This window comes from Paramisgurnus dabryanus, chromosome 20 (assembly GCF_030506205.2).
Source record: "Paramisgurnus dabryanus chromosome 20, PD_genome_1.1, whole genome shotgun sequence".
Classification (NCBI taxonomy): domain Eukaryota; kingdom Metazoa; phylum Chordata; class Actinopteri; order Cypriniformes; family Cobitidae; genus Paramisgurnus; species Paramisgurnus dabryanus.
The window spans coordinates 7,772,462-7,787,124 of NC_133356.1; the positions used below are offsets into that span (position 1 = coordinate 7,772,462).

Genomic DNA, 14,663 nt, shown 5'->3' on the forward strand with positions numbered 1-14,663 from the left:
TTGTAGCTGAGGTATTTAAATAAGCAGTGTTAAATGCAAAGTGTTGTGTGTATCAATGTAAATATTAAATGTGATGTACTTTAATAAAAAGAGGTTTTGCAATATTTCTTGTCATTTGTCTTTTATAGAAACAACCCATTAGCAACAAAAGTGGCTATTAATCAGTATTTTAACACTTAACATTGTTGAATTCACATTACACCGGTGTTGACTTTAAATTAGGAGTGTTAATTTTTAACACTGTATTTCTGTGCCAACACCAGTGTAGTGTGGAAACAACAATGAATAGTGTTGAACAAAGTGTACAATTTAACAATATTGAGTGTTAAATTAACATATAATGAGTGTTGTTAAATTAACACTACACTTTTGACTAAATTAACACAGTGTAGTGTGGACACATATACACACTTTTCCAGTGTTAAATTTGACACCCTGGGTGTTATTTTAACACCAGTGATTTTGCTGTGTAACTAATAATATTTTCTAGGGTAGTGAAGACTAACGATTAAAATCTTAATCCCAATTAAACCGATAAGCCACTCTGAATGAGTCAAATCTGCTACATGGAAACTAATCAGGCAACTAATCCGTCTAGTTTTCAGTTTTCTGTGACTAGATTTAGAGTGCTGGCCTGATATATTGTTGAAGTAAGAAAAAATAATTGCATCTTACACTGCATCAGTCACTAACTTACATCATTAAAATCATATTAAAATGGCTAAGGCTCAGAGCAGACATGCATTGCAGATAAAAGCTCACGGCATGGAAAACCAATCGCCAGGCACTAAATGCATTTTTCCCTGTGTGTATCTAGTGCTGTACAGTTGAATGACAGTTTAATCAACATCTTTCAATCACTATAAAATTTAGCTTTTCATTTGGATGTGCAAAAAATATTTCAAAAACAAGACGCCTATGGACACAATGCCTGGTAATGTAAACGGATTCTGATGAGGGCCTGGACGAACTGCCTAAAATTGTGCCAAAACAAGGCCTAGTTAGGTTTGGCTTTGGAGCATTATGTCTGGTTGAGCACTTGTAATAGATATGTGTTCGAGGTGTACACTATCAGATGTACAATAGCTGCTTACCTCTGAGTATTTTCCTCTATAGTTGCCAAGGCTTCTCTCAACCCGGTGCAGACGGTTTAATAGTTGCTCTTTAGACAGACTCTCGACTGCAGGTAGATCTTCTGCCTCACTCTCGATGTCTGAAGGAGGGTCATATGCTGGGGCCTGGGCTTCATTTTCCCCAACAAGATTCAGGGATTCGCGGGAGGAGCTTCTGACCAGACTGTCCCGTGAGCCGGAGCGGAAGAGTCCTTCAACGCGGCCTGATCCCCGGAGCATAGACTCTACGGAGGAAACCTTCTGCTGAAGCTTCTGAGCAAGAGACTGAGTTTCCTCTTTCTGGAGAACAAAAATATTGGTCATTTTAGATTGAATAATAATCAAATTAAGGAAGCGAAATAAATATGATCAGAGTTTAACTGATTAATCATTTAATCATTTTTCAACAGTTTCTTTCACTGCAGAGGCAGGGGCTTTTGAGAAAAGCTCCATCTTGCATTTATCTGAGCTTGTGTAACAATAAATGATTCTTGTATAATACTATTCATTATGTTGCCTATCTTAAGGGGCTTTCGGACCGCTTAGTTCGGGTACTCATTTGCCAGAACGAGTACTGGGGCGAATAACAGTGCTTCACTGACTAATTAAAATCCAAAAAAATTTCACATTTAGGGAAATCACATTTAGGGAAATCTAGTTTCTAGTTTTTCCATTAAATGATGTGATCTGATAAGTTTAAAACTCCTTTTACTTTGTTTCTTCAGCGATTGCTGTGAGCGCAGGTGTCGTGCAGCTTACTCCTGGGTTATAAAGTACACCCGATTTCTCACAACAGATGACTTACTGATTTGTCCTGTGTTTATATAAAAATCTGATTTACTGACTTGCGTTTGAACTAAAATAGATAACCCCAATGTGCCATGATCAATGTTAATGTTATTTATATGATGTTTATGCAAACGAAAGTGCACTTACATGTATGTAAAATCAATTTTAAATTTGGTTTGTATGAGTACTTTTTTGACATTTCTAAAAAACATTTTACAAACCCATTCTAATTGTGGTGATTTTGATCACTATGGCTGTGATGTAAAAATGTTCATACCGTTTCATGTCTAATATCGAGGTTTTAAAGAGTCAAGGTTAAAAAAACCACAAACATTTTCTGTGATACCGTTTCCAAGGTATGAGCTGTGTTTACATAAAATTAATGAAATTATATGTAATGTAATGTATTTGATGTTTAACTTTAACATACATTGCAAAAATACTTGTTTTTTAAAGAACATTAAAATTGAAAGGCTTTATTTTTACCTGGCATACATCTTGTATGTGGCTTTAGGGCTGCAAAACAACTAAATCGCAAATTATCGTTTGCGAAAAAAGTTTTTGTTTACATCATACATGTGTGTGTATTGTGTATAATAATTATGTATTTATAAATTCACACACATGCATGTATATATTTAAGAAATATTTACATGTGTATATACATTTGGTCACACTTTATTTTACGGTATCACTGTTACAGTGTAATTATACATTTAAAGGTATAGCGGAAGATTTTCGTTTTCCGGGTGGATCACCACTGTTATTGGTCATCCCAGATGTCAATCATTCTGATTATATGTTGACGTATAACCATCGTACGTGCTCGCCTCTACGTTCGCTTTCTGCACATGCTCACTTTCACGTGTATGTGTGTTGTGCTACGGTTTCAACCATTCATTGAAGGTCGCGTTCTCACTGTGTTTTTTTCAAAATGTCTGAGGGTCGCAAGAGAAAAAGTGTCTACGAATTGTATGACAGGAAGAGAAAGGACTATAAATAAAGAAACAAGACCAGAATGTTTATGGGAGACTATTTCACACGCTGGCGTGAGCTAAAAGGACAGGTTGGGCTTCCCACGCGAAGTTTCTACTGGAAAGGTACATTTTGTCATGCTATTTGGAGAAATCCATTTAAAATCACTGCTAGTAAAAGTTGATGTAAGCTATGATTTGCGATGCTAGCTCTGGCACAAGTCACGAACCGCACAGACACGGTAAACATGCCGACAGCAACTTGTAAACAGAGCAAAGAGAAGAACTGAGCTCCTGCACGCTCTCTCTCTGTCTCGTGCACGCGTTTAACAGGCGTTCCCTCTCGGGAGCATTTTTTTTAAAATATCGAGGGGCGGATCTTTTAAATAATATAGCGGAAAATCTTCCGCTATACCTTTAAGTACTAAGTAATAATCATTAATAACATGTACTTACTATAGCCCCCTTCTTCAAATCTTACCCTGGAGGTCCGGAGCACTGCAGAGTTTAGCTCCAACCCTGATCAAACACACCTGAGCAAGCTAATCAAGGTCTTCATGATCACTAGAAAATCACAGCTGTGTAAGTTTGATTAGGGTTGGAGCTAAACTCTGCAGTGCTCCGGACCTCCAGGGTAAGATTTGAAGAACCCTGTACTATAGGGTTGGGGTTAGGATTAGGGTTTAGGGTTAGTTGCATGTAATTATGCATAATTAACTGTTATTACTATAATATTTACATGTAACATGTGTAACAAAGACACCGTAAAATAAAGTGTTACCATACATTTTTATATTTATATATAATTTATATTATACATAAATATGAATGCTTAATATATACAATATTTTTTCTTAAAATTTTACATGCATGTGTGTGTGTGTGTGTGTGTGTGTGTGTGTGTGTGTGTGTGTGTGTGTGTGTGTGTGTGTGTGTGTGTATTTATCTATACAAAATTATTATACACAATACACACACACATATATGATGTAAAAAAAAATAAAAATTCTGCAAACGATTAGTTGCGATTCGATGTTATGCAGCCCTGGTGCTTAAAAATAAAATGTATTGTGTTCAGTTGAAAAGTTAGAAAATTACACAAATTAAAACAAATTTTAGTGTTGCAATGCAAATACCGCAACACCATGAAACCTACACATTTGCAAATACCTTTATACTGTCGGCATGTATATGCTCTTCACAGAAATTTCTTTTGAAACAACCTCGCATCACAGTTGTGTTGTATCCAACACTTTTATTGAATCTGACTGGGTGAGAATAAGCCTCGGGCTCCTAATTTTACAGATCCGAAACATTTTAAATGACAAAATAAAGAGCTACATAAATGTCAGTTACCTGAGGAGAGGTGATTCCATCCCCATTAACACTTCCTCTAGGAGAGCTCCCCGCCGCCCTAGCAAGACTCTGCACAAGAACACAACCAATGACAAGTGTTTAAAATTGTTTTAGGGTTCGACCTTCAGTCTGGTTAGTTTTCCTCCAGCCCACCGTGCTGCACCCCGATTACTCTAGGAGCAATATTAGTTTTTGCTACGAGAAATGCAGGGGCTTTTGGTTAAACCCATCCTCATGCAACTCGGAGAGGAACACAGGGGTTAAACACTACTGCATAAAAAACAAACAAGGGTTAAACACAGCAGCACTACACTAGCGCTTTGTCAGTTAGACATGTAGACAAAGCAAATACACCAAACCCACTAGAAGAATCGGTTACACGCGTGTTTGGAGATCTGCAGGAGTTAGACAAACTATGGTCAACGCAAGAAGGCAATGGTACTCTGTTTTTATTGACAGAGCTGATAATATACAAAGACACAAGCCTCATTACAGATTTACAAATTATGAGATGCTCAACATAAATGTCCAATGTTTTTATGGGCCTTGTTCACTGTGAGACCATAAACAAGGTCATAAACAAAATGGCCATTATTTTCCAGTAGAGGAGTTTATGAATTCAAAGCTGAAATTTTTATTCAGTGCTGGACCAAATACTGTACAAATCTGAAGTACAGGACTAAGCGGGCAAGCAGATGAAAATCATTATGTGAAAATAGTCAAATATTGTAATCTTGGGAGTTGGCAAAACCATTGCTAGTAATCAGTTTACCCCATACTGTAATATACAACATGGCACTAAAAGACATTACACAACCAAACATTTATTCCGGCACTTAAAGATATTACAAGCAAGACACTTATTCCTGTTAAAATATCTAATATTAAAGCATCTATTCCCTTTAAATGTTATGTCAGAATAAATTATGCTGTAAATGATATGTTATTATATTTAAATAAAACACAATGCACAGTTTATTTGTATATATATTTTCCATTTCATGATTTAAAATTTATTTTGGTGTGTAAGCAGTGGTGGCCAGTGACGACTTTTTTCGAGGGTGCACGAAGTTGCGAAGTTCGTCACAACATGTATGTAGCCTGTCATGTGTGTGGTTCGTAATTTTAAAGGGATAGTTCGGCCAAAAATGATATTAAACCCATGATTTACTCACCCCCAAGCTGTCCGAGTTGCATATGTCATTTTTCAGACAAACACATTTTCGGATATTTTAGAAAATGTTTTACATCTTTCAGTTGATTAAATGTAATGTTATGGGGTCCACGACCTTCAAGTCCAAAAAAAGTGCGTCCATCCTTCACAAAATAAATCCAAACGGCTCCAGGATGATAAACAAAGGTCTTCTGATGGTAATCCGCGCGGTGTTGTTGTAGAAATATCCATATTTAAAACTTTATTAACGTAAATAAATACCTTCTGGTAGCACCGCCATCTTAGACTCCTTTGTATTCAGGAGAGAGTATTAGCGTAGTGTACGCACTTTTCTCAGTGACAAATTCGGAGGGCGGGGGCACAGAGCAGCAGCAGAGTAGCCTCCGTAGGCTGCGTAAGCTCTCATCCTGAATGTGGATGCGACTAAGATGGCGGCGCTACCGGAAGGTATTTATTTACGTTAATAAAGTTTTAAATATGGATATTTCTTCAACAACACTGTGCGGATTACCCTCAGAAGACCTTTGTTTATCATCCTGGAGCCGTTTGGATTTATTTTGTGAAGGATGGACGCACTTTTTTTGGACTTGAAGGTCGTGGACCCCGTAACATTACATTTAATCAACTGAAAGATCTAAAACATTTTCTAAAATATCTGAAAATGTGTTTGTCTGAAAAATGATGGACATATGCAACTCGGACAGCTTGGGGGTGAGTAAATCATGGGTTTAATATCATTTTTGGCCGAACTATCCCTTTAAAATATGTTTCCTGTGCGTCGAGTGAACCTATGTGCATCACGTGTCTTGTCAAAATAAGTGCCAGCTGCAGACGTGTCTATAGGTCTAAAGACGCGTCTTTATGACAAAAGAGACGCTCGCGATTGCCAGATACTCACATAACGTATTTTTCGGACTATAAGCCGCGTTTTTTTCATAACTTGGCTGGTGCTACGTCTTATAGTCAGGTGCGCCTTGTAAGTCAGTATGAATTCATTTTGACATTTATGAGGCAAGAGACATCATTACCGTCTACAGCTGCAAGAGTCCGCTATATGCTGCTGTTGTATTTATGTAATTCAATGGATTCAGTGATGCGGAATGAAGAGTCTGCGAACTTTAAGCTAGTTGGCCTGTTCGGTTAATTTAGACTATTCTAAACTTCCAGGTAAGTTCTGTATGCTATGGTTTATCGTTTAAATAACTGATAATATTACTTAAATGTACAGACATCTATTCAGCCTGGTGTTCTGTGTGCTATTGTTTAGTTGAATAACTATATTTCCACATTAAATATCTGTTCTTCGGCTTGGATTTTGTGAAATAATTTTGTGAAATAATTTTCACTGCGACTTATAGTCCACTGCGACTTATATATGTTATTTCGTCTTAATGACGCATTTTTGAATGATGCGACTTATACTCCGGTGCGTCTTATAGTCCGGTAATCGGAGTTTAATGTTAAGGGAGTGTCTTGAGTGTAAAGAATTTGCTACTGACTATTCAAACCATGATTTAAACACGAGTTTTGAGCAGTGTAAATTAGCGCTTGTTGTTTGTCATTTCTACAATCACAAATGCAGATATAGTTTATGTCTTCGTACTCTTACCTTACCAATCTGTTACGTTCTGCTCAAGCCGTGTCGGTAAAGTTGATCGATCAGCTTGGTCACCTGCAGTTTCAGGCTTGTATTGATACTAAAGACAATATTATGTCCTGTTGGGAGGTGATCTTCCAAATATGGTAAGAAGTGTCACTTTCCATCACACGCTTGAGGTATTCGGCCTATCACAATGCACTGGGGTGCGTTTCCCAAAGTTCTGTCGTTACCAATAGAGTTCAATAGTAACAACGACCATAGTGAGCTAACAATGCTTTTGGGAAACGTACCCCTGGATATCTGGCCAATTGTAGCACACTGCGCTTTCTCAGAACGATGAGCTTTGTCGAAATCGACGCGTTGCAGAAGGTGGGGCATAGAGGAGCAACAATAATGTACGGTATGTGAAAAATTATGTATTTTTTAAACTATAAACCGCGTGAACACATTGCATTACACCAAATAACATTCTTTTTAGCAACGTAATAGGGGCTCTTTAAGCTAGATTCATGTTAATTATCAAATATAGATATAGTTGAATAGTTCATTCACATCACATTCACAAATAATATTTATATGCAAGTGATGCAATATATCAAAAGATTAATCAAGATTCATAAATGCTAAAAATGTGTATTGTTTAATTTATGTTAACGCTGAAAGACTCTAACAAGACCAGAAACATTTTTATGTCAGCCATCATTACAAAACAGTAAATTCTAATGCATTTCTGTACTTGCCATCTGGACAGCAAAGCCATAACCACAATAGACACTGAGGGAGCAGTGTAATCATGTTTTGGGTAACAAGCCAGTGATTAAGGTTGGGTAAGAGTTGGATTTGGTGATTTACACACCCAACTAAAAACCGTAAAAACATATGAGGAAATTTACTTTCATGCCTCCAAAACACTCTTTGTCCAGTATCTTAACCAAAACTCATGACAAATTCACAGGAGATCATCTTCTAAAAAATGTATAGAAAAAGACCAAAAGCACAAATTCCTCTGACCTGTGTAACTACGTAAAACAGCTGTGTTACAATTAACCCTGCCTTAGTTTGTGCCACGCTTACCCTTACAATACTGTAAATAGATACCTTTATGTTCACTAGTGTTTACTGAAACAGAAAACCCTCTAAGAAACTGGTATATCAAACAGGTAAATGAAGTTTGGATGATCATCCAACTCATACTGTGCAGTTATTTATCTTTTAATATAAAAGGCCTGGTTTATATAACAAGATGCTGTTCAGTCGTGCATCTACATGAACACATGATTGAGCCATTAGGGCTGGTATGCTGACCCCAGAGCAAGATAATATTTAAACAATAGTGATTTGTGCATTATTGACTACAGATTTTCTCAGGATAGTTGACATATGAAGTCTCTGTTGCAATGTTTTGTGGGGTAACTTGCTATAAACTATTTAAAACATCTATTTTCTCTATTTGCTCTATAGATAATGTGCAAATCATTTTGTCTTAGCCCTTGATCAACTTCATGAATACAATTCAATTGTTGCATGAGTATAAAAGTATAAAACTGACAAGCACGGTCAGAAAAAAATGATCTTTAGCTGTCACTGGGGCGGTTCCCAAAGTACACATTAGTGTGGCTAGGAAAAGAAAACCTATGATTTAATAATTGTTTCACCCAACAAATTCACAAAAAAATCCAAAGAACTCTCAGGCAACAAGGGAACATTCAACATTTGATAACAGAGGGAAATCTATGAGGATACTATAGAAGATCTTCTAAAGGAAAGGTTCAAAGCAACATCTTAACCGATAACATTCATTCCTGGAAATGCTAAATAAGAAAAGCATCCAAGGGCAAAAACTGCAGAGGAGACAAAAGCACTTACCATCCCACAACAGGCCTAACAAAATACGTAAGAGATTAGATGCAGGGGTTAGGAGCTCAGTGCCTTTGAGTTATGCAGGAAAGAGAGCGATGAGGAACAAAAGCTGTAAGCAGGTGTTACCAGGTCTCCTCTAGCCCATAACCCTCAAAGGCATGAGAAACATAACAGGAGAACTGGGCGGCAGGTTTTTCGGGTTTGTTTTACTCGAGGGGTGAGGAAGAGGAGGCGACTTGTGAGGACAGACTCACCACACTGGGCACCTGGGCCGCTTTGGGTCGTTTTAAGTTGTCCAGAGCAAAGACAGTATACTCGGACAGTAAAGCAGGTTCTGCTATCATCCCGGCCAGGAGCTGACCAAACCCCCCAACACGAATCAACGCGTTAATGATGGGGAGCAGGAAATAAAGACACACAGCAATGAGAAAAACAACACAGTGAATGAGACGAGAGAAACACAGCCAGAGAATGAGAGAGAAACATCTGTGGAAACAGAAAGAGAATTCAGAGCCCATTCATACTGCGGCTGCAAAGTTACACTTGTTGACGTCTCTACCAACCCATACTTTAGATATAGATTTTATATTTTATTGATCGACATCAATTAAAGATGTACTATGTGTGCATGTTTCAGTAGAGACATCAAGGAGGTAAAGCTGGCCGTTTTAGCACAGAAGAAATGCTGAGATGATGTGAAATTCATTCAGATGGAAACTTGAGAAAGAAAAACTGAAAATGTGAGAAAGGTAAATGTACAAACCTCAGCTCAGTTTCTTTTCATTAAAGTCATGTTTAAAGGGCCACAACTGATTTATTCCTGGATCAATTAATTTATTTAAAAATATATAAAAAATTTAATTATATTTATTTTATTAAATATTGTGGGGCATAAACAATATCTAGTTGGTTTACTTGTCATAAAATCTAAAAAAAAAAAATCATGTAACCTCAAAGTGCTATAAACCGACAGAAATCATCTGGGCAGAAAATATTTTACCTTATTACTCATCAAGGTGAACATGTCAATGTCCGTTACTTTTCAGAAAGAGAATTTATGCATTATTATTTGAAGAGTTAAGATGCAAAAGCCTCTAAACGCTAATGATATTAACCGAATGCACTCAGAACGTATTATATGTTTACGAAATAAGTTTGCTTCATATCTGCTTGATCCCTGCCATTCAGAAAAAAACGGTTTGTAGGCAGAATCCATTAAATGCCACATTGATTTTTCAGCTAAGTCCTCATCGTGTACGGTTTCAAGTAACGTTTTTTCTCGTAAGTACTTGGACCTGAATACAACCCGAATGTGGCAGCCACATGCATCACAGCGCCCCCTATTGTGTGGTTCAGTTTGATTATTTTTACATTCTTAACTCTGACCTTCAATACTTGCAATGTTTGTAGTTGCATCTTTTGTGATTTTGTATCTGTTTACTTAACTCTTTCCCCGCCATTGACGAGATATCTCGTCAATTAAGAGAAAACGCTTCCCCGCCAATGACGAGATTTTCCGTCTTTCCGCAATACCGCTATTATCCAACTTTTTAAAACCGGAAGTATTGCCCTATGGCAAGCTGCTGCATGTCCGTGTCTGTTTTAAAGATCGCTCTGAATCGGATCTCTATGAAAAGTCCGTCATAAAAATGGAATTATCTCTGCTTTTTGCTCAAAATATGGTGTTTTTGCAAAAACCTACCCATATTCAAAAGCTGATTGCAAAAGAACCACTAAAGGTAGGATGAAACGGGTTTTTTTGTTTGAAAGCAGAGGGTCTGTTCTTTCATTTGGTAAATTGTATGTTTATATATTTAAAGAAGAACATTTTCTGGAAGGCATTAAACTTTGGTGAAAATCATGAAAAACGCTGGCGCTGGCTGGCAACTTTTTTTAAAAACGCTGGCAGTGAAAGAGTTAATCTTTGAATTTTTTTTAGAAATGAAGGTTATTGCAAAAAAGCGTGCATGCACTTAGAGGGTTTTGCAGTGAAAGACGGTCACAAATGCATTACCGTATTTTACGGACTATAAGTGGCACTTTTTCTTAGTTTGGCGGGTCCTGGAACTTCTAATCTGGTGCGACTTATACATCAAAATTATTTCATATGAACCAAGAGAAACCATTACCGCTTACAGCCGTGAGAGTACGCTCTGTGCTGCTCCTGTATTTATATAATTCAATGGATTCAGTGATGCGGAATGACTTTGGGACCTTTTTGAACTTGATGTGGCTTGTCATGTTAATTTTGCCTTTTCAGCCTCTCAGGTATGTTCTGTATGCTATTGTTTATCATGTAAATAACTGTTTATGTTACTTTAACATGTACGGACACCTATTCAGCCTGCTGTTCTGTGTGCTATTGTTTAGTTGAATAACTTGCCTTTCCAGATTAAATGTCTGTTCTTCGGCTTGGATTTTGTGAAATAATTTTCTAAATAAATGCAACGTATAGTCCGTGTGACTTATATATGTTTTTTCCTCTTCAAAACGCATTTATGACTGATGCGACTTATCCTCCGGAGCGACTTACAGTCCGGAAAATACGGTAAGTACCAATGAAATGACTAAAGTGACATTTTTTTAAATAAGGCATTCTAATTACTGATTAATAACCTAATCATTGGTATTAAAGTGAAATTACTAAACCTAAACATAAGAGCCTGACAAAAAAAAATGCTAAGTTACAAGAAAATATGTCAGAAGCACTTAGAAAGCTTTGCATCGGAGATCTTCATCTGCTTTAAAGTTCAAATTCAGTTGAAATGAGTTTAATATCACAGGGCAGAAATCATCTAGACTATTATTAGCCCACATTTACTACAATAACAGCATGTCACATGTTAACCAACCAGCTGGAGATTATCAGTCAGTGATGTTCTCTTTATAATAAGCAAGACATTTCAACTCTCCATCTGCCAGCATTAATCTTTCACTACAGCGACAGAGACACTTCTGAATCTACAGAACCATGACAGAAGAATTTATGCTTTAATTTTGCTGTCTACAGTGATCACAAATAAACACAGAAAACTTCAAAAATACAAAAAAAAAAAAATACAAAAAAAATACTTTTCATGAAGAAAAAATATGTTTAACTGAAATTAGCTAGAATATAAAAAGTATTATTTAGTATTTGTTTAATACCACAGGCACAGTTGCGTAATAAATGCTGCGCTTATTGTCTTATGCTGTGTCTACATTAATATACTTCGGTAAATCATCCTCCTACAAGCTAGTAATTAACAATAAGCAGACTGCATTAAAACATCCATAAAACTGTCAGCTCCATCGTGTAATATGCATGTGTTTATAACTACAACAAATTCTTATTCATAATTTGTGACCCTGCCAGTAAAACTCAAGATAAAGTATCAATATAATGATGAGATTAGGAGGATCAAAGTGTAATTTGACTTTAATTTCAATCTTGGACATGATCTTACTCACTCACTATTAAAGAAATCAAGGTAATATTTTCTTTACTTTATGTAGGTGAATTTTATGTATAAAACAATCACGCAAAATACTTTAGCTGGGTTTTCTCGGTCACATACTTTATAACTACACAGCAGAGTAAAAGAGCATGTGTGACATGTTAAAGCGGCCGGTTGATACATGTGATGATGAGAATATTTGTATTCTGCTCACCTCTCTATCACTTGGTGAGGGCGGGGCATCTTGATGCAGAAATGGAGGATTAGTGCGTCTCTCTGCTGAGTTCACCTGCTGGAGGTAGTTATGTGCATTATACATCAATGCATGCAAATCATAAAACATTATTAAAGAGGTCACAGCGTGAAAATATTACTTTTTCCTTGTTTATAGGGGACATTTCACAAGACTTTTTAAAGATGTAAAATAAATATTTTTGGGTCCCCAGAGTACATATGTGAAGTTTTAGCCCAAAATACCATATAGATAATTAATTATAACATGTTAAAATTGCTACTTTGTAGGTGCAAGCAAATTTAAAACAATCAAATGAGCTGATCTCTGCACTAAATGGCAGTGTCGTTGTTGGATAATGCAGGTTAAGGTGTGATATTATCCCCTTCTGACATCACAAGGGGAGCCAGATTTCAATTACCTATTTTTTCCAGATTTACCAAAACGAAGTTACTGGGTTGATCTTTTTCACATTTTCTAGGTTGATAGAAACACTGGGGACTTATTTTACCTTTTTTTTTAATGTCATAATATGACCCCTTTCAGTATAAAGTGTTTAATTGACTCATTTCAATATTGATCTATAAAAATTCTTACATTACCAAAATGTTTTGAACTACTTTGCGCTATTGCATATTGAGCATTCAATATCTGCTCAGTGTCAAGTATAGCCTGTTTAGGGAAACATGTTTAGGGTCTGTTTAACTGGTCAGGCTGGTTTGAGGTTTGTCATATAAAATATGTGCCAATAAAGTACCTAAACTTCCCAAACCTTCTGAATGTTACATTTCTATGTCTATTTCATGGCTTGTTGATAAATGTTGTATGTAAGTAACAAAAACATTTGCACTTACATTAAAAATTCCACTCACATTTAATAATGTATGACCTCACCAGAGCTGAAAATGAGACATTGCCTTGTTTATAACATGGTAAGATCATGGTTTTGGAGTCATGTCAATGTTTTCTAGATATTGTAAGATGGACATGCACTGTGATTTTTTTTCCAAATTTAGAGTAATGCCTATAAGACCAAGTACTAACGTTACTATGTTATTACTGACTGACACCAGCACATATACATAGTACAACAATAATAAAATACCTAAAAAAAACAAGTTATTATCAAAGCACTTTTTGGTAAAGTTCTCTTTTCAAGTATTTAAGAGTAAAGTAAATGTCAGCCGACAGAAATGAAGTATAAGCTACACTTCATGTTTTGTTTTGTTAGCATATATGCTACATGACAAAGTGCACACACAGACCTGCGGACTATTCCTGTGCGGTGACTGCTCTTCTATCACCTTCTGCTTCAGTTTCTTAAACATATTTCCATACGGTTTATGTCACCTCACGCAGGAATTTCGGTGTATTTTTATTTAAAGTAAGAAAGTTGATGAGGAGAGGAGAGCGCAGTGCGCAGATGCAGGCGACGTGGAGAAAAACTGAGACGCTACGGAGTGGCGAGAGGCTCAAAACTCGCATATGTCAAGACTCAAGAGATATGGTTGATTTTATTCAGCGCTGCGCAGACACATCAGCCTATGACATGGAAGTATCGCGAGAGCGATATAAACGTTACAACCGTCTCGATACCACAACGTCGCTATCGCGATATTTTGCTGTCGTACGCTGAACAGTCTGCCCACAGTGCCGCATGAAGTCGAATATGATCAGAAAGCTTACGAAAAACATTATATTATTACTTTAATTTGTCTAAAATATTTCGTATTTTTCAGTATTAACTGCAGTAATTTAGAAATGTTTAGCATAAAGTATTAATCATATATTTGGTATTTGTCCACACACGCACCCACACAGAAAGTAAATCATGACACTCTTATAACCAAAGATCCAGACAGAATCTTTCTAAACTGAACTAAAACGTTTTTGCTTAATGAGCCCAACTTGTTTGACCACAGAGTTGGTTGTAGCCTACTATCAAACATTTCTAATAAATTTTAATCGGCTACCAATAAACTACACATTGCAAATTCATAACATGTTTATTGGCTTATCTTTACCATTTAACATGATTGATTTTAAGCTGGAGTAGCCCAATTGTGCTAATAAACCTCTTGAAAACCTGTACGAAATCCAATTATTCAATTTAAATCCAATTTAAAGGG

The 14,663-nt window shown here is 36.5% G+C and overlaps 1 protein-coding gene across 9 annotated transcripts in view; it reads right to left on the bottom strand.

The window, feature by feature from the left end:
* Positions 1-13,978, bottom strand: part of golga4 (golgin A4) — a 62,964-nt gene extending 48,986 nt beyond the window's left edge. For 3 of the 9 annotated variants that reach the window (XM_065296189.1, XM_065296190.1, XM_065296187.1), the window contains exons 1-5: positions 13,800-13,978; positions 12,517-12,594; positions 9,120-9,221; positions 4,232-4,300; positions 1,095-1,412 (exon numbers count right to left, since the gene is read on the bottom strand). In XM_065296189.1, the coding sequence (XP_065152261.1) occupies positions 1,095-1,412; positions 4,232-4,300; positions 9,120-9,221; positions 12,517-12,594; positions 13,800-13,862 (630 nt within the window). In that variant the 5' untranslated portion in view covers positions 13,863-13,978. The remainder of the gene's footprint in view (positions 1-1,094; positions 1,413-4,231; positions 4,301-9,119; positions 9,222-12,516; positions 12,595-13,799) is intronic. The other 6 variants (XM_065296195.1, XM_065296188.1, XM_065296192.1 and 3 more) reach the window with 5 other exon arrangements.
* Positions 13,979-14,663: the final 685 nt, after the last annotated feature.